Raw genomic sequence first — 23,252 nt, 5'->3', positions numbered from 1 at the left:
ATAATAATACTAGTACACAGGTTATTCATTGATTTAATTGGTTCTCGTTCCCATTTAAACAGTGTCCGTTTTTGATGCATCGATTAGATTCAAATGATATATTAATGACCATTGCAGTGCATGAAACCATATAATTAAAACACACACATAAACTTATGAAAAGGTGGGACCATTTGGGTGTGTTTTATTTTCTTGCAAATGTTTTTGAAGCAGTTTTAATTGATCAGGACTAAAGTGTTTGAGCTTTGCAGATGATGTTATGAAGCAGGGTAAGTTTTCAATTGCTGTTGATTTTTGCCATGCTGCGAAGAAATAACCCGGCACTTTTGGGTGACTTGTAACTCTTGGCTCCATTCATGTCGCAGTGTTGGGCCAGGCATCAAGTACCGTCTCTGTCACATGGGGTTGCCCATAACCATAAGCATGGAAAGAGTGGCAAATGGTCATTTTCTGCTTACAGTAGCTGCGATTAGTTGGGAGGGTGGAGGAAAAACAAGTAAGTGTTACTTGGACAAAGCACAGGTACTCTTTAGGTATGTTGTTTGGTAAGAACTGTGCCTTTTTTTAACACTTGTAAAATTCATTTTGAAATTTTTGACTTTCGGTATTTGATATAAAACCAATAATTTTCATGACAACTTTATAATATAATTGTGTGCAGACTTATTTTATTTTGCAAGGAGTGAATTTTGAAAGTATTAAGTTACAATTGCAGCCTGTTATTGTATATGGTTTATTCTGTTTATTTCAGTACCTTGCTTGGACTGTGCATCCTGTATATGATGCAGCAGGAAATTATTTTTTTTAACCATTGAAACTGCACAGGCGTTACTGTTTTACTTCTGTGCTTTTTTTCCTTTCTTTCAAGTTACAAAGATTTACTAGTCCTACATACCATTAGAATGTAATTTTGATATATAATAATAGTGAACCCCTGTCTCCAACCATCTGAACATTTCTTTGAATCATACAGCATACACATATTATGCTTAAAAAGCCTTATAAAGTGGATCTGTATCATAAGATCAGTACTTTTGAAAAATAAAGGTAAGCTGCACCCTGCTGAAATGTTGGACACACAGAATATGTAGAGAACTTAGCAAACTAGATGTCTGCAAGGATCACAGTGTTATCATGCTACATGGAAGTATAGGTTTTGGAAAACTTTGCAGCTCAAGGTCCCAGGTTCAATTCTCGGCCAGGACACTATCTGCATGGAGTTTGCAGTTTCTCTCTGTGTTTGTGTGAGTTGGCTTCCCCCCAAAAAATTGACCTTGACTGTGTTAAAGACATATGACTATGGTGGGTACCCTTTGAGGGACAGCCAGTGACATGACTATGGACTTGTACAGCACTGTGTAATATGTTGGTGCTATATAAATACTGTGTAATAATACTATCATAATATGTGACTAGTGTGGGCATTTAGTGTCATTGCATTCTAAAATGATTATGCTTGGCCTTAAGCTATGTACATACATCAGATGATCTGTACAGTGGTCTTCCAATGTCATTGATTAAGGATTGGGAATGACCACTGTGCGTTCCCATGAAGGAAAGTACAGCAGGATGCCTCATGCTGGTCCTCCCTTCCTCAACAGAACAGTGCTGTGTGTACAGTACTCATTCGTTCATCATAAAAGTGACTATCATCTGACGTCTATCTGATATCAGTCCAGGGCTTTAGTAAGACTGCAGGTACCAGATTTAATTAGTGTTTGATCTTTGTAGGATTTGCATGCCCCAGGTAATATCAAACTGAGAATAAAGTTTTTGCCACTAATTGATTCCATTTCTAGAGCACAATTTGTCTGTACCCATCTGTCATTCTCTCTTTACTCCAGAAAAGCTGTATGTCCAGTTGTGTAGCTGCATGAACAAGATTGTTCTTGTTAGTTGAACGGTGTCTGCTTGGAAGAGATGGGGGTTAGTATAATTGTGCATTATGTATTCCTTTTCTGCCTGGCTGCCTTTTTAAAAAGGGAGCTACAGAACCCTCCATGTTTTCACGAGTGCTGTTTTCAAAAGCTTTTAAGAGTCTTTTCCAATGAAAACCCTTTTTGCTTTTATATGCCAGTGACTGACACCTAAAGCCTAACTGAATCAAAGAACAAAAATGCTATCTAGTGCAGTTTACCAATCTGTAGTGTTGTGGCTGCATTGGTTGAATTTCTCTAGGCTAAGAAATTTCTCAACAAGTACAGAAAATACCTGTTGATCTTGTTAGAAATGCAATGTCATTGTTCCATCCTGTGTGCTAAAAAATACCAAAAACACATTTTTTTTTACAAAAATTTCAGTACATTTATGCAGTGTTCTCTCCAGCCCCTTTTAGTGGGGTTCATCACCCGGCACTTTTCAGTAACCACCTGGATGTTTTTGGGTAGTTACTGATGAGATGGGTCACAATACAGAGGCTAACACCCACCTACAAAATTTTTCCCACCCAGTTTAAAAAATTTCTGGGTTGAGCACTGCTTATGCACTATAGCCATACGTTCAACACAGCACCATAGAATCCAGATACAAGTACACTATGTACACAGACGTAGTTTATGTACCTAAACACAAAGTCCTGCATTTTTTATATATATATATATATATATATATATATATATATATATATGTGTGTGTAAATACATATATATATGCAAATATGGACACAATCTATACATTGCACGCAAGCATATGCACAATCTGCACTGTACACACAAATATAAACACGACACTACATTATGTACATTAAAAAAATACCTAATCAGAGTTTAATTCTTCCTGTCCTGCAGCATGTAAGGTCTTGCAATGGGGAGGTTGAAGTGAAGCATGGTGTCACTATCTCCGTTATCTTCTGCTTGAGCTCTACAGGCAGTGTGTGTGTATTGTTTAATTGCATATATATGTATACTTAAGATATAGAGCACTATAAATGTACCAGGTGCTGTTTTCATGCAATTTCTAGAGGGAATGTTTAAATATGGAGCTTAATCTGGTTGTAAAGTATTTTGAGATTTGTGTCACAGTTGAGCAGTGCCCTTGATCTCTATGAATGCAGCTCACCCTTTGGAAATATCATGCTACATCATGCAAACTGTTTGTTTCTCAGTGAGAAGGATGAAAGTGCATTGCTTTGCAGTACCATCTGTCACATGCAATACATATCACTGTCAGTACCAGGCGACATTTGAAATGCAGAAAATCTATTAACAATATATTTGCTGTTATAGTTGTGTGCATGGTATCATTCATTAACACCATCTTTTTCACAGACCCCCAACAGGAAATTGTTATTATTTTTTATCAGAAGCAAGGATAAGACAACCAAAAAGGTTTTTTTTTTTTTTTTTATTTAGATTACATGGTCATTTGCTAGAAACTTTACTAAAAACATTGTGATCACCACAATAGAAACATTTACAAGGAAAAAATAGTACCCTTGCAGTTGTAACCTAGCTATTGATGTTTTTACCTAGCTATTGATTTTGTGGGTGCACATTGACACTCAAAGGAATAAAGCAAAGCAGACTCCGATAATTTACTTTATTTTAGTTTGTTGCATATCCCGCTTTTCTCAAATAAGGGTCTCTTCCTCCAGCATATTTTCTCTTTGGGTGAAATGTTTATCTGAAGCAGCTATTATCAGCACAGCATTAGCTGTATTTCTGGGCAACTGTGTGTGAAATTCACTACATCATTCCCGTTCCTGTCTCCCTTACCTACTGGCCATTCATAATCAGAATTCATATAAATGGCTAGGAATAGCGGGTGGCAAGGATGGGACTTCAGCTACTGATTGTATGAGCTTCGCTATACAGTGGCCCCCAGGTGTGCACCATGGACCTGCCCTCTTGTGAGGTTGTCCTCAACACATCCTGCATTTACAATGTATTGGTGCTTAAAGGGGTGCTGAGGTCATTTCAGCAGCTGAAGAGGAAGAGAACCCTACAGAATGTAAAAGCACAAAATAAAACAGTTATATAAATAAAAATAATACAGCTGGTTGAGGGGGAGACATGTAGCTCAAAAATGTAAGGTCCAAATGAACTTTTCAGTTTAAATTTGCTGCATATGTTCCAATTGCTTCAAAACAAAATGCAATTAATCTCTTATAGTTTTTTGTTTTTTTCTGAAGCAGCCACAATCTGTGTGGAAGTAGTAGTAGTCCCATTGTAGAGATACAACACACCCCATAGTGAGTCAGAACTATAGCTTTGCAATTAGCAAAACTTATGCTCACTGCTAATTGTAAAAGAATGAAAGCTTGGTGTATATAGTAAATTTAAAATTATAATGATGTTCAAGGAGCAAAAACAAGGTGTTACAACCAGAATTTCCAGTTCAGACTGACTACACATGATGGTTTCATACTCCTCCCATGGAATCTTGCTAAAAGCACAGATGGGAATTTGGCAAAGAAAGCCTACTTTGTAATGGGCCTTTGGAAAAGAAAAATAATAAAAATAACTGAGGGAATGTGTCCACACTTGTGATTTACAAGGTGCTTCCTCCACCTGAGATCAGATTAATTTATGCTGTAAACTAGTAAATAATGTGCTTAAATTATAAAGTCTGTTTATCTTCCTTTTCCTCTGATTATAAATACTGCCATGCAACCAGAAACACAGTGCATTAGACAGGCTTGATTAATATGAGTATATTATATAAATATATCATTGTTTGAGATGGAGCTTCTGAGTTACTTGAGTTTTTCTATCCCCAGAGGAAGCCACTGTTTTGGGCGAAACGCGTCGGTAAATAAGTGGGACAATATGACTCTTTGAGTACAATTCTTTAATTTTCTATTATAACACGATCTGTATGGTTTATCTTAAATGTTTATGTTAATCATATGTGTTTAATATGTATTTCGTGACATAGTAATCACATGTTCAACAAAATTCCTATATGGAATATTTAATGTCACCAGCAAAGCTTGTCTTCCCTCTCTCTACATTTTCCATTATCAACTTGAGGCTTGGCAAGACATATTTATTGAATAACTCTTTAGTAAGCAAAACCCCTCTTTTAGAGTCCATGCAACTGACTTTTTATTTATTTGTAACCTACCTAGTTGTAACTTTAACTGTTACATTTAAAATATTGGTATTTTAATGCTAGTATTAAATACATACATATATACATAATGGTAAAATCTTACCTGGTGGAATTATCTGCCTAAATTTGCTGTACTTTTATTAACTATTCTGTAAGCTAAGATTTTGTAAATGAAAAAAGTCTGCTTAGCCATATATACACAGAAAGAACTATCACTAAAAGTCTAGCATTGCAAACTGAAGCCACTTCGTAACTCCTGAATATTAATCATCCAGGCAAACTTTTTAGGACTAAAGACCTGAGCCCTGGTGAATGGGGACTATTGTATAACCTTCAACGTTTTTTGACTGGCAGGAATTTTAAAACCTGTTTGAACCAATCAAAAACCACATTTTTTAATATCTGAAAGTTTGTTTTCTTTATAAAGCAGCCACGGTCAAAGTAGAGAAGCTTGTCCCCTGCCAGCAGCTGCAGGAGTGGGGGTAAGCAACGTTCTCATTGCAGAGGGCATCAATCACAAAGCTCATGCACCTTGTTGATTGGGGATCTCTGGATCAGCAGATGGGGTGTGAGATCTGTGCAGGAGGACCTCTGCTTTTTTACAGAAAGAAAAGGGTCCTGCACTACAGAATGCTGATCTTTAAGGAAAACTAACTAAGACAATGAACCCTTTTTTGTTTTGACGCATTTGGAATCAACTTAGCTATTTAAACTGAAAGCTTGGTTGGGTTTTAAATCCCTTTGTAATGAATAGATACATTTTACCTGAACTTAATTTTCTATGTTTGTCACTATTAATATTCTTTTACATTCTACGCTTTACAGAAGTGTGTTTAATTTGAGAGCAAAAGAAAATACATTAGTAAAAGTTTATTTTAAAGTTTATTGTTTTAGTTCAGTGGGGACCTTTTTAAAGATCCAGCTAATACGGTTTTTGGATACTATTGGGTGGTTTTATTTGGCAATAAATAAAAACTTGCCTTAGAAATGTTTTTTTTCTCTTCTACTTTAGCAGGTGAAATGTCTGAAACAGATGTGTCACAGGTGTCAAAATTGTGATTCAGCAGATGCACCTGCTGGGCTCAGTAATTGGCTACGTTGGTATTAAAACCTCTTGCTTATGACAGTTAACATGTGTCAGTCACTCTTCATTTTGTAAAATACTTAGTGGTAATGAATATTAGTTAGCATTAATATGTGGTATTAAGTGACACTGGCTGGAAGTCAAATTCAACCTGAGCTGATTTTAACCCTTGAGCTGTCGGTGAAGTAATCATTGGATTGCTCTATATTTACCAGTGGGTCGCTGTGACAAGATCAGGTTCCGCTGACCTTTGCCGTGTCCAGACAAGAGCCCTGCCTACAGGTTTCTTAATATCTCTTTGGTATTTTCTGAAGACATACATAGGAAAGCAATGTAAAACACATGCTAAGTAGTGTGTTTGTTGATTTGATTAATATTATAAAGCAGTATGTGATGTGATCAGCATTGTGTTTTGAGCATTAAATCTATATGCATAAAACTAGATGTATGTGTGTTCCACCATCACTCGAAAACGCATGGCGACATTTCAACCAAACTTGCCATAAATATGACTGAGACTCATGTGAGTGCTGGTCATCTTTGTACAGCACTGTGCTATATGTCAGAGCTTTATTTGGATGGATGTGTGTATGTAACGCTAGGAAACGCATGGAGACATTTCAACCAAACTTGCTAGACATATGACTCCGACTCATGTGAGTACACCGCTGATCTTTGTACAGCGCTGTGGTATATGTCAGAGGTATATTTGCATGTATGTGTGCATGTATTGCTCAGTGACAGTGTGCCTTTTGCTTAACACTATGGCTTTATTTGATTCCTTTTCCTGTATAATATAGGATTGCAATAAATAAATACCCGGGCAACGCCGGTTAATCAGTTAGTAGTATTCTAAAGCACAATAATGTATGTATTGGAATTTGGGTTGAAAAAGAGAGGCCACTGTAAAAAACTGGTGTTTTCAAGTTATAACTTCCTAGATTGTAAACTGTCCTGGGCAGGGTCCTCTCTTCCTCCTGTGTCACTGTTTGTATCCGCCTGTCATTTGCAACCCTTATTTATTGTACAGCACTGTGTAAAATCCTGTTTAATAATAATAAACATATTGCTAATGGGTGTCTTGGGTACCCCTGACATGCAAAGACTGAGGTTTGTGTAACTGAGCGGGGTAATTTGCAGTTTACAAACATTTCCTCCATGAAATTAAATTGGCCTTTTGGTGTGTTACAGGTTAGGGTAACTCATGGGGTAAAAATGGAGTCACACTAGTCTGAAACAATAACCCAGGGTTTAACCTGAGGCTTTAGGTTTGAAATTCCTATGCATTCCAATGGGCTAATCTACACCAGGACGTTTCCTTGAGACACGTTTATGAGCGTTATGTATAACATTGCTTGCACCGCTTATAAAAATAAACTGCTTAACGCTGGAAAACGCCCAAAAAATGTGGGTAAACGTTTTTATTGATTTGAATGGGGTGTTTTCCCGAGTTTTTGGGCTTTATATTCACTTGAAACGTAAACGTGTTAAAAACGTGGTTTTGACGTTTTCCATTGTCTTAAAGGCAAGCTTTAAAACGCTAATAAAAGTGCAAAAAAACGCATATAAACGCAGTAGGAATGTTTACACGTCCGTGTAGACCCAGCCCTAAATAAAAATACTTCTTTCATTTCCTATTTCAGTAATTGCAAATGTAATGGAAAAAAATAGTCAAATATTTCTTCTAGATCTCATGCTGATCTTTATCCTTAGAAACCCTATTAAGCTTTTTCCTGTAGCTACCAGCTAAAAGCATCTTCTCTGAGATAAACTCTACACTGCTAGGAATTCTGGTGCAATGCCCTCCTGCAAAAACTACACAATTTTGTTGCAAGAAGGGAAACACATTTTTTATATTGAACAAACACCCTTAGCATTTACAATTTAAAATATGAATCATTCCATTAATGCATAAAGTACATACTTTACCAATAGTATGCATATGACTAGTAAAGATAACTTTCTTTATATCTTTCTCTATAGAACAGCATCTATTAGCAACACAGGCTATATTAAGTAAAATGTCAGATTGCCTAAAATGCACATTATTGTAACCAGGAGAACTAACATACTGTATAATTGTTGTGTATATTTATGTGTCAGGAAATTTGATTAGTAGGTTGGGCAACACTGCAATGTGAATGAACCTTTAGAAAAAACAGGTGTTATAACATTCATAAAGGTATAATTGCTTCTTGATAAGTTGATTTAAAGCATATTCCAGTCATTAAGAATGTAACAATACCTGTTGTCATTTATCGTTATATTGACTGCTTTCTTTGATCTAACAGATAAGCTTTTTGGAAAGCGCCTCCTCCAAGCTGGCAGGTACATCACATCACATAAATCCTGGATGAGAACCGTGCCCACTGAAAACTGTGATGTCGTTATGACATTTGCAGGTATGTTTTCTACAGATTTTCTGCAAATTCTTTACCTGTTAAAACCTTTAAGCAACTGGCTATATCCTGGGAGTCATAATGTGATGCTGGCAAATTTGTATGTGTTTCCAGACACCACAGATGATCACACACTGCTCTGGCTGCTAAACCATGTGCGACTGGGGATCCCTGAGCTAATAATGCAGATCCGTCATCATCGACATACCCGAATCTATGCCTTCTTTGTTACAGCAACGTATGAAAAGTATGTGTTGTAAACATATTCACTGTAACTGTGCTTTTTTCTGTAAAACCTTTACTTCTAAAGGTTGTTTGTTTATTTAAGTATATAAGTTACTGGGAAAACAAAAGGTCAGCTTCTTAATGGAACTAGTGTTGCTTTTCAGCATCTGCCTAGGCAGCCAATATTTTTCTTCTTCCGCTGTTGAAATGTCCTTACCAAACACATTTAATTCTGAAACTGTACAGTGCAATTGGTAAAACTATTTGGATTGTGCACCCATTTTGTGGCCAGCCAATGTTGATAATAATTAAAGTCAAAAAAGTATATTCATTCAGCACCTCTTGTTAAAAGAAAACTTAACAGGTTTATTACAGTAGCAGCATACATAATGCACCTTTTACAGCTTTACTTTTAAATAATCTTGTAAAAGAGAATTATGAATGTTTTATTTTTTATACAACCTGTGCATATACACCCGTGGTGCCCAACCTGCAGCGCTTGGCATTTTCCGTGTGGCTCCTGTGGATAGTTGTTTGTGTAGCGCTATTACCCTGTAATTACAGTGATTTCTAGGCTCATTTCACAAATCCAGTTAAGAGCCTGTCAGCAGCTGATCAGCTGCCGTCATGCTTGAAACATAACCAGAGCACCTAAACCTGGTAAGATGCGATGATCCTATAATCACCATCTAGTAAATAGAGACAAATTTAGAGTAGTCATCGAGTGAAGAATCCAGGGGTCCCAGATAGATGCAAATTTGTCATGGGAATCATTTAAAATACTAGACAGTTTCTCATTAATACACATGTTGTTCACTCTCAGCTTGACCTCATGGAATGGCATAGATTGCTTCTTCCAGTTACCAGCTATGGTCTGTTTATCAGCTATCAAAATATAAGAACACAGAGTAAATTGGCTATTATGTAAAATGTAAAAAAGCCAACCAGGGGTCCCTAGATACATGAGTACGGAAAAGGCTAGACAAAAGTCTAAAAATTCTGCCCCAGAAACGGATAGTAAAGGAACAGGTCCACCAAATATGCATCACAATACCTGGTTCCTGACACCCTCTGTAACAGTTTCCGGACCCCTGAGAGAACTATATACCATCTGGTCATGACCTTATATGTCTATTCTACCATCAAAGTGTTTATTGAACAAGAGGCCTCCCTTGACCAAGCTCTATACCACTCCTCAGCTGGTCTTGATTTTTTAGGATCCGACTCCCACTTAGACACATAAGTTTGAAATTAGGGTGCAACCAATTTGGTATGTTCGGTATATAATACTGAGGGGATATAATAAGGGAGCTTATCCAATGACGCAGTTGTAAATACAGGAAAAATTCTCTCCCTGGAGCATCATGAGTACTTTGAATGGATTCCCAGCTTTTAACCTTCAAATTTTCCAACAAAGAAAACGCATAGTATAGTTATGGACTCTCCACCAATCGCAAGCCCTTGGGGACACAAAACCCGGTTGAAACAGAGGGTTTTTCTGAATAGGCAAAAAGGCAAAAGGCTGCCATGAGGCCACTAGAGTAACGCATATTATCCCAAACAGAAAATATATATTGCAAATGAGGACTCATAACAGATGATCTGAATTTAATAGGGAGCCAAGGTAGAGCACCTATTTCCATAGGTTGGCATAACTTCTGTTCCATCTGGACCCACAAGGGTGCTCTTTGCCCCGCATAAATAGAAGTGATGGGGCAATATGGGTCGCCTGATTAATTTTTTATAAAATTAGGGACCCCTATTCCACCTTGTTTCTTATGCACATATGTTGACTTGCGTGGGATTCTGGATTTCTTGCCATTCCATAAGAGTTTGTTTTTGTTGAGCAGTTGTGAGCATTTGTCAACTGCCCACCATAAATCATAACGGGTACATTCTAATAATGTGGTACCTTTTAAATAGTACTTACAGTTCACTTAATTTTTAGATTTACCTTTTAAAACAAATATTTAGCTTATAATACCAAATATATGTGTGCATAAATGTGCTGAAAATTTGTTCACATATATTATAGATTTGTCTGCCATAAGCAAATAAAGTCTCCTAGTAAACCTGAAATACCAGAATTAGTTGCTTGTCATATCAGACATGGCATCGTTCGGTGAACATAGAGAAAGGGCGTAACTTAGTTCTGCCAACTTAGTTCAAAAACAATATCTTCGATGGGCAGTGGAAGACAATAAAAAATTATTCGTAGAGTTCTTCCCTTTTACTAAAAGTCTTGTTAGTGTTAGGTTTGCTAGCATGACATGTGCTGGCCTCATATGGCTGTATTTTTCTGATTTTTACTGTACTCCTATCTGATACTTACTTTGCAATTATGTTCTGTATACTAACCATACCAGTCCTGTTATCAAATTCCTTTTTTATATCTCCATGTCTTTTTATGTGTTATATGTCCTGTTAGTAAATTAAATGTATTTACCCAAAGTACTGCGTAGATAAACATTATTTTTTCTGTACCTCTTCATGCAGTTTGCTCCGCGGTGCGGAGGAGATTGGGTTACGTAAAGCTGTGAAAGCTGAGTTTGGTGGTGGAACGCGTGCTTTTTCCTGTGAAGAGGACTACATTTATCAAAACATTGAAAATGAACTGAACTTTTTCACATCTCAGGTAAGTGCTTTTTGTGATATAGCAAGGTCAATTTAGGGGGAAGCCAATATACCTAACCTCATGTTTTTGGAATGTGGGAGGAAACCCACACAAACACAGAGAGAACATACAAACTCTATGCAAATAGCGTCCTGGCTTTGATTCGAGCCTGGGACCTAGTGCTGCAAAGGCCAGAATGCTAACCTCTGAGCCACCATGCTGTCCCCTGCAAAGTTCAATAAAACACTGAAACAAATCATATTTTAGTTGGAGTTAGATACTTCATTATCATTTCTTGATAAATATAGCCATTTAAGCATATTTCATCATTTTTAGTTCAGAAATGGGCACTACTAATTAGTTCTACCAGTGACTGATATATTGAATAATATAGTGTAAATATATGCATGTCAGCAAAAGCTTTGTTGTGCAGTTTGCAAGAACCAAGCAGATCCCAAGCTGTACTTCTGTGAAGAGTACTTTTACATTGACTTGGTGCACAAAACTATGATCTAAGAAAAACACTTCCCAAATTCTCGGCACAATTAATTGATCTATTTTTTAATGGTTACAAGTTCCTGCATGCTTCACAGAGAGCATTGAAACCTTCTTAACATGATGTTATCACCTTTGTGTATGGTCTGCATAAAACAAAATGTTCTTTTTACATTCAGTTATATTTGGCATACATGGAAATAAATCTTGCTTCTTGTTACTTGATGTGTTAAGAGTGTTTGCACTATACCTCATATACCTGTCTAAAATTCATTGTTATCTGTTTTTTTTTATTTTATTTTTTTTTTTTTTTTATAGGAACGTCAGAGCATTATCAGGTACTGGATGGAAAACCTCAGAGCTAAACAAGGGGAATCTCTGCACAACATACACTTCCTAGAGGGCCAGCCGATCAGTGCGTACTCTTACCTCTTAGTGTTCAGTATAAAAAAAGGAGCATTTTATCATCTTTTACCATTCTTATTAGTAAAAGATATATAACTTATCAACGTTTCACTCACAAATTTTATTTTGCACATACTGCATTATTATAAATTTAACATCAAGATATTTGTTTTGAAATCGATTTTTATAAGAATGGAGTTATAATAGTTAAATTGAATTGAAATTACGTTTTTGGGATAGACACCAAAAAAGACTTGAGGGGTTCTAACCCCTCTCCACGCCAATGAAAAGAAAAAGATTAGGATGTCATACACAGGGACATAAAAAAGATACTTGATGAGCTTTTATTTTGAGATTAATGGCCCAGAAAGTAGAAAGTTACATCCTCACTTTTTGTTTCATACCAGCAAGAGGTAAATTGACTGCAGCATGTCTTTATTGTGACATGGTAGCATTTCATCTTGCTTTCTCCGCAGGAGGTCTTTTCCAGTTAATCCTGAAGATCATGGTCTAAAAGCTATGGGCACTGGATACTTGCTGCCTAGTAGTGTAATTTAGATAATTGGTTATTCCTAAAAAAAATCCTTTAATAATAATTAAAAATAATAGATTTATCCCAAGTGCTGCACACTAGCTGTATCCATCAGTTATAGAGTGATTTTTAGTGATTTCGTGTTTAGAGTGATTTAACAGCCATAATAATGCAAATCAATAATTATAATTTACTGTGGCTAGGACAAAAAGTTTTAGAGCCAAAAAAGCATGAAATCCTTTACGGAATAAAAGAAAAAAAAACATTGATCTTTAAAGAAACAGTAACATGGCACAGCAAAGTGATAGTGTCTCTGCAAAGGCCCCTAAATGTATTTTCTTACAATCAATCCCTGTGTTTTCCCTCCTTTGTCAGGTTTAAAGTAATAGGGTCCACCTGGGGAGTGGTGACATATTCCCTCTGCTATATACAATGCAGTGTGACAGGGAACGAGGTTGTATGCACCTTAATGCCTGCTATTGTGGATGGTGTAAGGGGAGACTCTTGAGGTTGGAGACACTTTTCAAACCCTATCAAGAAGAAGAAAGTGACAGTGTCTTTAAATTTAGATAAACCTTATAGACCATAGAAACTTTTACTTTTGTTTGCAAAAGCAGCAGTTGTATTTAGTTTTAATGAACACACTGTGCTTGTGAAACATTCAGATTAATTTATATCTTTCCTAAGAAAGATGCATGGCCAGCAATGTAGGTTGTTTTTAAAGATTTTTCTTCATTTCTGCTCCCAGATTCTTGCCTGTTTTTTATGATTCTTTTCCTCTCTCCTTTATTCAGTCCCAGAACTAGCAGCCCGTGGAGTTATCCAGCAAGTGTTTCCTGTTCATGAACAGAAGATCCTGAGCCGGCTTATGAAATCCTGGGTCCAGGCTGTGTGTGAAAGACAACCCTTGGGTAATAAAGCACCTTGTGTTTCTTTCAGAAGATACATGCAGTAAAGGCTAGATGGTGTTCTCTGTACGAAATGTGTTTATTGTAGTGATAAGGGTCTTGGGACCAAATTATTTGAAGATGGCATAAAGATAGTGTAACGGTGTCCTAAAATGCCCAAACTTTGCAAGCTATCTACAGTTGCTTAGATATTAGTGTCATTTGGAAGATACGATTTACCCCCCTAGTGTTCTAATTCTGTTCATATTTTCATTCAAAAAGCATTACATTTTTTTGCTTGGCAATTTATTTTACATTGTAGGCCTATAATTCTTAGGCATAACTCACTGAAATATGTTGATTATTTAATTTGTTTAATAGTAAACTTTAAATAACACTAAAAACACAAAAATCTGTTAAAAAAAAACAGAAACCTGTAATATATCTGTACTGCTTCAATGTGGAGTATGCTCTTATAGAATATATTGTACCTTTGTAAAAATGTCATTCTAGTCTGTAATTCTAGCATGCAAGTACTGTATATTTTGTTCAGTCTCTCTATGATATAGAATAATACAACTCTATATGAGTTCTAGGGTTTATTGCAGAAACATGCTGCATAGGTAGGGTGGAAAATATAATGTGTGTGAACAGTGGGAAAGCTGAGAACATGTGCAGAATGGATTTTCACAACCAGTCAGACTTTTCCCCATGACATGATTTGCTTTATTAACAGGGATCTCAAAGATTTAGTGGTTTCCAAACTATTTCCAAAGCAAAATGGTTAATCAAGAATTGCATAATGAAGTCACATGGTGTGTGGCCTGGATATGCGGTGACAGCATACAGTTTAACATTGGACTAACTCAACTATACTTCATTTAAATATTTATTTATTTTTTAACAGCATTTTCTTCTACAGCACCCAAAAAGGGAACAGGTTAAAGGATAGGTTAATGCTGGGAATTAATCATTTGTATTGGAGTACACATATTTAGGCAAGAGATTACCGACAGAAGTAGACCACAGTGGTGACATGGTCTTCTATTGCTTCTTCACTGTCCAACCAGATAATGGTGGCAGGGAGATGACCAGGCTGTGCAAAAGTAGGTCATACATTGTGCTGGTCAGCAGGCGGGCCTGTGTAAATCCTGGAATTGACAACATGGAAATACAAATATTTGGGCAGGTAAAACTGCCTCCTTATCTATATATCAGTTGTATATTTAGATTTTTGCCTGGAGTTTAATTTTACTGGATAATTTAAATGTATTGTCTTAGTGAGTTGTCATGACTTTTATATCTGATGTTTATTGATGTCGCTCCAGTGAAAGATATACTTGTTCTTAGGAATAACATGTGCAAAATAAAGAGCTCCTTTGTCACATTACTTATTTTTAAATATGGTTTGTGAAAGAAGTCACAACTGTCAGTGTTGGTAAAAAAACAACTAGATGTAAGAAACTCTGCTAAGCAAGGAAGAAATAAACAACTACTCTGCGATAAATGCATCATATTTATTGTATTTAGTTTCCATCCCTCTTACGCATAACAAAGATAGCCCTGTTCTTGTACAAAGAAACTTTTTGTTTACAAATTCTAACTGGATGTTAGAAATAAAAGGCATTCTGGTAATGTGACACATGGGTATATCATGCTAAATACACAACAAAATAGCAAAGTCTGTTGCTGTTGCCAGCTTTTAGTTTTTTTGAAAGGATAAATTCATATCAATGGTAATACCTGGTTGATTTGGTACCAAGAGCCATAAGTCACTTCCCTATATCACCTATGTTCAGTGTACAGTAAGAAAGTGTTCAGAGGTGAAAAGCTGCAGACAGCAGGCTCCAGCACAGATCTCTTCAGCAGAGCCAACTTTATGACAACTTGGCCAACTGTGAAAAGATTTTAGAATCTTGCAGCATTAAAAAGAATGATATGCCTTCTTGGATATGTCAGTCACATATGGGACCCGGATCATTCTTTTCTCAGTATCGGTGAAACCGATATTATAACCCCCTGTCATGTTTTAGGTGCTTGGGGCTCCATTGGAAATAATTTCTCCCACCTTCAGTTCTGGTGACAGTTTTACTAGACAGGAAGCAAAGGTTAATTTCCATCAGCAATTTCTCTTTTGCTAGTAGAGTAGGGGAAGCTGCTTGTGTACCCATTGCTGATTTTCAGGCTAGTAAAACTGTTAGGACAGGAAGTATGAGAAAATCTTCTCAATCCACCCCTGGGTGGCAGATAAAGTCAGACAGGGGGTTCTTATTCTAACCCCACTTTATCCAAAATTAAAAACATATTTATCTGCACATACAATTAAATTCCATTAAAATGTGCATTTCACCTAATTATAGGTGCATCTGCACTCAAAATTTCTTTTGGTCCCCCTGCAAAGTCCTACAGATATCAGATGATATTGCCTAAATTGTCAACTCTGTTCCAAATTCATATATAATTCAGCTTTCTGTGATGGTGTAGCAATGATACTGCACTGCTTTTATTATTATTATACAGTATTTATATAGCGCCATCATATTACGCAGTGCCGTACAGAGTCCATAGTCGTGTCACTAACTGTCCCTCAAAGGAGCTCACAATCTAATGTCCCTACCATAGTCATATGTCATTAATGTAGTCTAAGGTCAATTGTTAGGGAGAAGCCAATTAACCTAACTGCATGTTTTTGGGATGTGGGAGGAAACCGGAGTACCCGGAGGAAACCCACGCAGACACGGGGAGAACCTGCAAACTCCATGCAGATAATGTCCTGGCTGGGGATCGAACCTGGGACCTAGCACTGCAAAGGCTGGAGTGCTAACCCCTGAGCCACCGTGCCGCTTCTGAATTTTAAGCAGTTGCCATTCTAACATAGGCTGTACCTACAGTGAGATACAAAAAGTTGCAGGGCCAATCATTATTTTCATTGATGTCCCATAAGCCTGCAGGTTGTTAGTCTCCCACTACTAGGAAGGGGGAACCACGAAATAGGGGTTGGCTCAGTTAGGGAGGATAAAGAAAGCTTTTTCGTTTACACCGAAGGTTATGCATTACATAGCGGCTGGATTTTAATACAGGAGTTTTAGTCGTACTACTGGTGACTCATGTAGGCACTTTAGTCAGTGTTTTCAATGCATGTCTGCAGAGTATCATTTTAAAGACAAGATAATACCTGAAGGTGACAAATAACAAATTACATCAGACTAAATAATGATGAAGAACAATAAACACTTTTTTATTGCAGGATGTAGCATGTTCCTAAAATGCTATTCACAGATCATCCTGTATTTCAGGTTCAAGGACCTTTTTTGGAGGTGGTTAAAACTGCATAATAAATTATATAATATTATATTTATAATTTTATCATAAAAATAATAAATGTGTTGTTTAGTGGGTTAGTTTCTAATGTGTGCTTTTTCTGTACAGATGAAATTGGTGAATATTTTGGGGTGAAGATTGCCATGTATTTCTCCTGGCTTGGATTCTACACATCATCACTGGTCTACCCTGCTGTCTTTGGAATGATGCTCTGGTTTTTCACTGAATCTGACCAGGCAAGAAGTACCTTCTAAACAAAGATCTATAACTGGGGAGTCTTTAAAATTGTCATGGTTAAATATGGGAACTGTATGTTCATATAATTATAGACCTAATAAGCAGTGAGAGGGGGTTTTATTAACAATTTTGTCCACCTCCTCTATATAGTATAGGGGTAAATAAATATTCTAATATCTTCTGTATTTAGCTCTGTGTTTGAAAGAGATATCAGGATCTGTTGATGGCATTTAATAGGAAAAACTCACTTGGTTGACACACACAGCATCGAATACACAATTGTGTGGTTGGATGAAAGAAGCTCTTCAATGCTGTGGCACACTTCAGATTTAAATGGAAAGAAACTAATTAAACTAATGGAAAGAAAAAAATGTGCTCTAGCACTATCACAGCCAACAGTAGAATAATCACGATGGAAGATGCTGGTGGAGTCTAATCAAGGTTCCTTGCTCACCCTGTCACCTTGCGCCTCTCTCTTCCCAGTTATGCCCTTCATGAGTCCTTCAGCTCATTGGAGTTGTTTGCTGTCATTTTTAAATCACTCAGTGTCTCCCCAGTGCCAACTTACTGCAACTTTACCAGGGGGGAGTAGTAAATAAGTGCACTCATGCTTGCCTGACAAATGAGCAAGTACTGATTTTTGATTCACCTGCACATCAGTGCTGGGTATCTTGAACCAGTTCTTCATTGGTGCCCAATGTTTAGCCTACTAGCTCACCCTTCCTACCCCTGCTACCATAATTCTGGAAATGATAGGAACCCTTTGAAGTCACAGGGCAAAGTTCCTCTATATCTCTATTGTAGTCAGATTAATAAAAATTCCAAATTGTAGTGGGAGGATAATTTCTATGCAGTCTATGAAAACATTTTTTATTCCTATTTTACATAGATGACAAACTTAACAATGAGCATCTATTCCTCCAGTAAACTAGTAAATAAAGTTGACATATCAAAATATACTTTTAGCATATTTACCTGCACAACCAGATAGAGGACATGCATATTTACCAACATGACAGTTTGGTTTCCTATTCTACCTTTCTGCTCCCGGCCTTCTTAATAAAAAAAAATGAAGCCGCATTTGTGCCTTTTTCTAAAAGGCAGGGAGCTGGCTTATAAAGCACTGAGCTGACCAAGGAATCTGTAGTGCTAAGTCAGGAAGCAGCTTAATGATCATTATGACTATCAGAGGTGTGTATCACAAGACTAGCAGGTAAACTGGTAAACATACGTGTGTTTCAACGGTTTGCCTGGAGTTCCAGTTTAAATCAAGCTAAGTCATAAAAGCAAAAATGTTTTTTCTTGTGATACTATTGATACCATTTCATGTATTGATACCATTGATTATTAGCAAACATGTTTTCTATTTTGGATGTTTTTTTCAGACCAGTCAAGATATTTGCTGTGTGGTCTTTGCTCTCTTCAATGTTATTTGGGCTACTTTGTTTCTGGAAGGCTGGAAACGTCGAGGGGCTGAACTGGCATATAAATGGGGGACGTTAGATACCCCAGCCGAGTTTATTGAGGAGCCTCGGCCACAATTCAGGGTAAGAGACAATACTTTTAGTTAGAAGTTTTATACTCTTGTTATTTTCTGTAACGGGTCATTTCTTACTTTTATCATACATAGGGTGTGAAGAGAATCAGTCCAGTGACAAACTGTGAAGAGTTCTACTATCCCCCGTGGAAACGTCTTTTATTCCAGTCCTGTGTTAGTCTGCCCATCTGCGTGTCTTGTCTCTGCTTCGTCTTCGTTGTCATGCTTGCTTGCTTTGAGCTACAGGTTAGAAAAACCCCTTTTAATCAGAAATAGTTTTTATATTTTTATGTTTGTTATAGTCATTATGTTTTGTAACTCTAAAACTGGAATATATGATCTTATAGCTGATCTTATAAGTGTTTAGGCAACCAAAACTTGTTTTATCTAGTGTTGGATAGAGTGTAAAGAAATTAGAAACCATCACTGGTTTTTACTGCCTTTCCAGGACTCCAATAAAGAGAAAACCCTCACTTTCTGTCACTGAGTGAGAGAAAATCTCCAATGCATTTTAAGGTAGAGTAGTGGAAAGCTAACCCCCTGTTAGCATTTTATTGCTTTAAAGAAAAGTAGTGTCCCTGTTTTAAAAGTCTCCTTTTAGATGTCACTGGTGGGAGTAGGTACAAGCAGGTCTATCCATGCTCCATGTACACAAAAGAACACTAAGCTGCACACTAATGTCATTTTTGTTAGGACGCTACTGCGCAGAAGCAAGTTTTATCAAGAATTACATTATCTGTGTGCAGCTCAGTGTTACCTTTCAAGCATTGAATTGCCGTTTTGCAGAAGTCAAAGAAGGGGTTGAATGTTATAGATTTATTAGTAAATATAAGGAACATTATTCCAATCTTTTTAGAGGTGGGATATCATTTATTCTTGGGATTATACATCTATGAGGGTAAATGCACAAAACCATCTGATATGTTTACGGCAATACTTTGAAGCATTTTTCTTTTCTGTCCTTTTGCTAATAGCTGTAGGTGCCATACCTTGGTTATGGAGAGAGGTTATTACTATCCATTTCTCTGTATACTCAGCAGGGTTTACATCATACCACTGCCTGCGTATTGTGGGCCATTTATAAAATATAGGCAGCTGCATTGGGTAATCTAGAGAGTTCTCTACGATTAAGGCTAGGTACACACGTGCAATAATTATCATTTGAAAAATACCGATCCACGATTATTTCCGATTATTTTGAACGATCGTATTGTGCACAATTCTGTACATGCTGTAACGATACGATCATTCAGATATAATCTACTAATTATATACAGACTGGGAATGTTCGTTTGAATGATCGTTCAAACCATGCAGGAAGTGACATGTACAGGAGAAAGTGTATCACAAAACAATCCACGATCACTGAACAACCTTACACACAAAAGATTACGAACGATAGTCACCCAATCAGAACCGCCGGAACGGTCGTTTGTTTCCAGAAAGATTCTTCGTTTGTCCTCGTCGTTGACCAGTCGTGCACTTTTTTTGTTTACAATTATCAAACAGTCTTTCGTGGGTCGTTCATTTCCAATGACAATTATTGCACGTGTGTAATTGCATAACAAACAGATCTCAGTGATTGGAAGATGAAGTCGCTTGATTGGGCTGTCTTCCTGGCCTTTTTTTGACCTTATATTGTCCTTTTTATTTCTTTATCACTCTCTGTCACTCTCTTAAAGTTGCTTTGTATATATAAGTTTATGGGAAACATCTAAAAGTGAATAATTTTAATGGCTTCACTCAATTCTGCATGCCAATTTTTTTCTGAAAGTAGATAATATGGTAGAGAGTACCTGGGGATTTATCAGCTTTTCAATTTCTCAGTCATGATGCTATACTATTGCTAATGATAGAGCAGATATTTGCACACTCATTGGCCAAATGTGACTTATTCTCATGTTTTTTTCTATTACAGGAATTTGTCCTCAGTATAAGAGAGCTCCCACGACTTATTCGTTTCCTTCCCAAGATCCTCTTGGCCGTTATAGTTAGTTCTTGTGATGAGGTGTACAGGAAGATTGCTTACTGGTTAAATGATATGGGTATATTGACTTTTTTCATTATTATTTTTTGATTGCCTTAGTGTGGTATATGTAAGCCCACATCTTTTTTGTTATTGTATGTATTATTTTGAGGAAAAATGTTTTTAGTCCTATGTAGTAGCCTAGCTTCCCCCACTTTGCAACTACAACATTCATACAAACTTTGTGTCAGTCTTATGCACTGCACTGTGGACTCTTCTGAAGCTGGCTCCTGCTCTTTTTTTTTTCCCTGAGCCACTATATAGCAGTGCAGTTACCTATTCACAAGCAGTAACTGACCCTTTGGAGGAGTTACAGAGGCAGTTGAAATGTTGATTGAAACTCCCATCAACTTGCCATCAGAGCACTCCATGGGAGACTACGGATGAGATTGATCAGAACTGGCAGGCTTACAGCCACCTGGAAGTCACTAGGGTATCGTTGGGGCTAGCGCCAGTTGGAACAAGCCCTTAGAGTATTCCATTGCTTTGAATAACTCATGCTTCTGTTAATGTCTGTATAATCTTACAGGCTTCACAGAGCAGAATTGGTAATACACACACCAATGGAGGCCCTAAAAGTAAAATTCAGTCTGATAATGTCTTTACCTCCAATAGCATTTACTGGTATTGCATATCAATCCCAGTTGCCTACTAAGCCTGCCAATTTGGCCCTAGTTAGACAATAAACATTTGCTTATATAGATCTAAGAATATGAACCCTTCACAGCACTCCAGGTAGTTATATCTATTAGAGAGAAAAGGCAGAGAATGGGGAACTGTAGAAGTGTGTCTTAGATTCTAGTAGACTATAACAAATACCCCTTATCCTCTTAGTGGTCTAATTATACTAAAGGCTGCGGCCTTTGTTGCGCTGTATTTTTTGGAATAACTAATACAATATATATGTTTTCTTTTCTGATTTCTTTTCTTTTTTTTTTCCTGATGTGACATTGATTGTTGATCTTTGCACCGTTCCTTAACTCTTACTTTGTTGTACTTTCAGAGAATTACCGTTTACAGAGTGCCTATGAGAAACATCTAATCATCAAAATTGTTTTAGTAAGTATTATGTTGAGAAAAGTAGGTTTTCTAGGTAGGGGAGTACACCTGTGACATGGAGTGAAAACCTTTGATGGGATGTATAGGAGGGAGTGAGTACAAGTTGCTTATTTCCTTCAAGCTATAATTTAGGGGATCTATAATAATATAGTTTGTGGTAGCTAGATTGTCATTTATAAAAAATAGTAGGAGTTTAGATTTAAAGGACAAACTGCTGTGTGTGTCAAGCAAGTGATTTTCATGTTTTCTGTTTTTACAGTTTCAGTTTGTAAATTCCTATTTGAGTCTATTCTACATTGGTTTCTACCTCAAAGACATGGAAAGACTAAAGGAGGTGAGTAAAGACCCCACTGTCAGGCGTATCATTTGCATTATAAGCAGTAATTTGCCAACTTCAAGATAATGCACATTTTGCTTCTTAACATGCTATATGCTGAGCTATACTAACATGTCGTGATTTTGAAGTTGAGTGTTTTCCTGCTTCAAAATATGACAAATAAAATGAAATACCCCTATATGACAATGTCTAGATTATAATCTCTATTGTCCATGCCAGCTGATCAACATTGCCTCTTTTATGTTTCCAGCGCATCATTTCAGGTTTTAGATTATTCTACAAAAGATTCATAGTCCAAACTATGGCATTATTTAATGACAGACAAACAATCATGACTGAGCTTTTACTGAACACCTGAAACTATTTTCATGAATTTAATATTGAGTAAGCCCATGCTATTCTGTTGAGATCTTATTATATGATCATAAAGTTGTTTGCAGCATCAATACTTCAGTTAGCTACCTTTCAACTTTTCAACTTTAACAAATGAACTTTTGTTATTTCTTTGTTTCTCAAATTTTACACATGATTATCCTCTTCAGCTTTGTTGTCAAAGCATTATTAGCATGTATGGGTCTATTAGTACCCAGCTAATGTGTTGATGAGGTATACTGTATGAAAGAAGTACATACAGCTTTGAGGAATTGTCTTTTTAATTTGCTTTGTAAGACATTATACCTTCCTCTTCCCTTCACAACATATTAATGCGTGTTACATTTTCTTATCCTGGCATAATCATTTCCCTAACCATGTTGTTTCTGAACCCTTATCATCAGCTTCCAGGTCACTGTTCGAAAAGGAACATGCATGTCTTGTAGGTGATATGTATTGAAGGATATGTCCAGTATGTGCAAATCTAAATAATAAAGTCATATTCTTTAAAAAAAATCATAGTGTTTTTACAGTCCTACAGCAGTAACTGACCATTTTGAGGCCCATTTATCCTACTTTCATTGTAGCAACGTTCCATGGGTTGGTGCACTTTGGTGCCATTCACAGTGAATAGCACTACAGTACAACTGTTCATTGTGCAGTGTTTAGT

The 23,252-nt window shown here is 36.8% G+C and overlaps 1 protein-coding gene across 3 annotated transcripts in view; it reads left to right on the top strand.

Annotated features, from left to right (window-relative positions):
* Nucleotides 1-23,252, top strand: part of ANO8 (anoctamin 8) — a 63,571-nt gene that overhangs the window by 20,547 nt on the left and 19,772 nt on the right. For all 3 annotated transcript variants that reach the window (XM_072404582.1, XM_072404583.1, XM_072404581.1), the window contains exons 2-12: nucleotides 8,428-8,538; nucleotides 8,650-8,782; nucleotides 11,257-11,395; nucleotides 12,188-12,284; nucleotides 13,601-13,717; nucleotides 17,123-17,250; nucleotides 18,637-18,798; nucleotides 18,882-19,034; nucleotides 20,707-20,833; nucleotides 21,818-21,873; nucleotides 22,133-22,207. In XM_072404582.1, the coding sequence (XP_072260683.1) occupies nucleotides 8,428-8,538; nucleotides 8,650-8,782; nucleotides 11,257-11,395; nucleotides 12,188-12,284; nucleotides 13,601-13,717; nucleotides 17,123-17,250; nucleotides 18,637-18,798; nucleotides 18,882-19,034; nucleotides 20,707-20,833; nucleotides 21,818-21,873; nucleotides 22,133-22,207 (1,298 nt within the window). The remainder of the gene's footprint in view (nucleotides 1-8,427; nucleotides 8,539-8,649; nucleotides 8,783-11,256; nucleotides 11,396-12,187; nucleotides 12,285-13,600; nucleotides 13,718-17,122; nucleotides 17,251-18,636; nucleotides 18,799-18,881; nucleotides 19,035-20,706; nucleotides 20,834-21,817; nucleotides 21,874-22,132; nucleotides 22,208-23,252) is intronic.

This window comes from Pyxicephalus adspersus, chromosome 3, assembly GCF_032062135.1.
Source record: "Pyxicephalus adspersus chromosome 3, UCB_Pads_2.0, whole genome shotgun sequence".
Classification (NCBI taxonomy): Eukaryota; Metazoa; Chordata; class Amphibia; order Anura; family Pyxicephalidae; genus Pyxicephalus; species Pyxicephalus adspersus.
The sequence above is the reverse complement of the archived record's forward strand: the minus strand, read 5'-3'. Positions and strand labels throughout refer to the sequence as shown.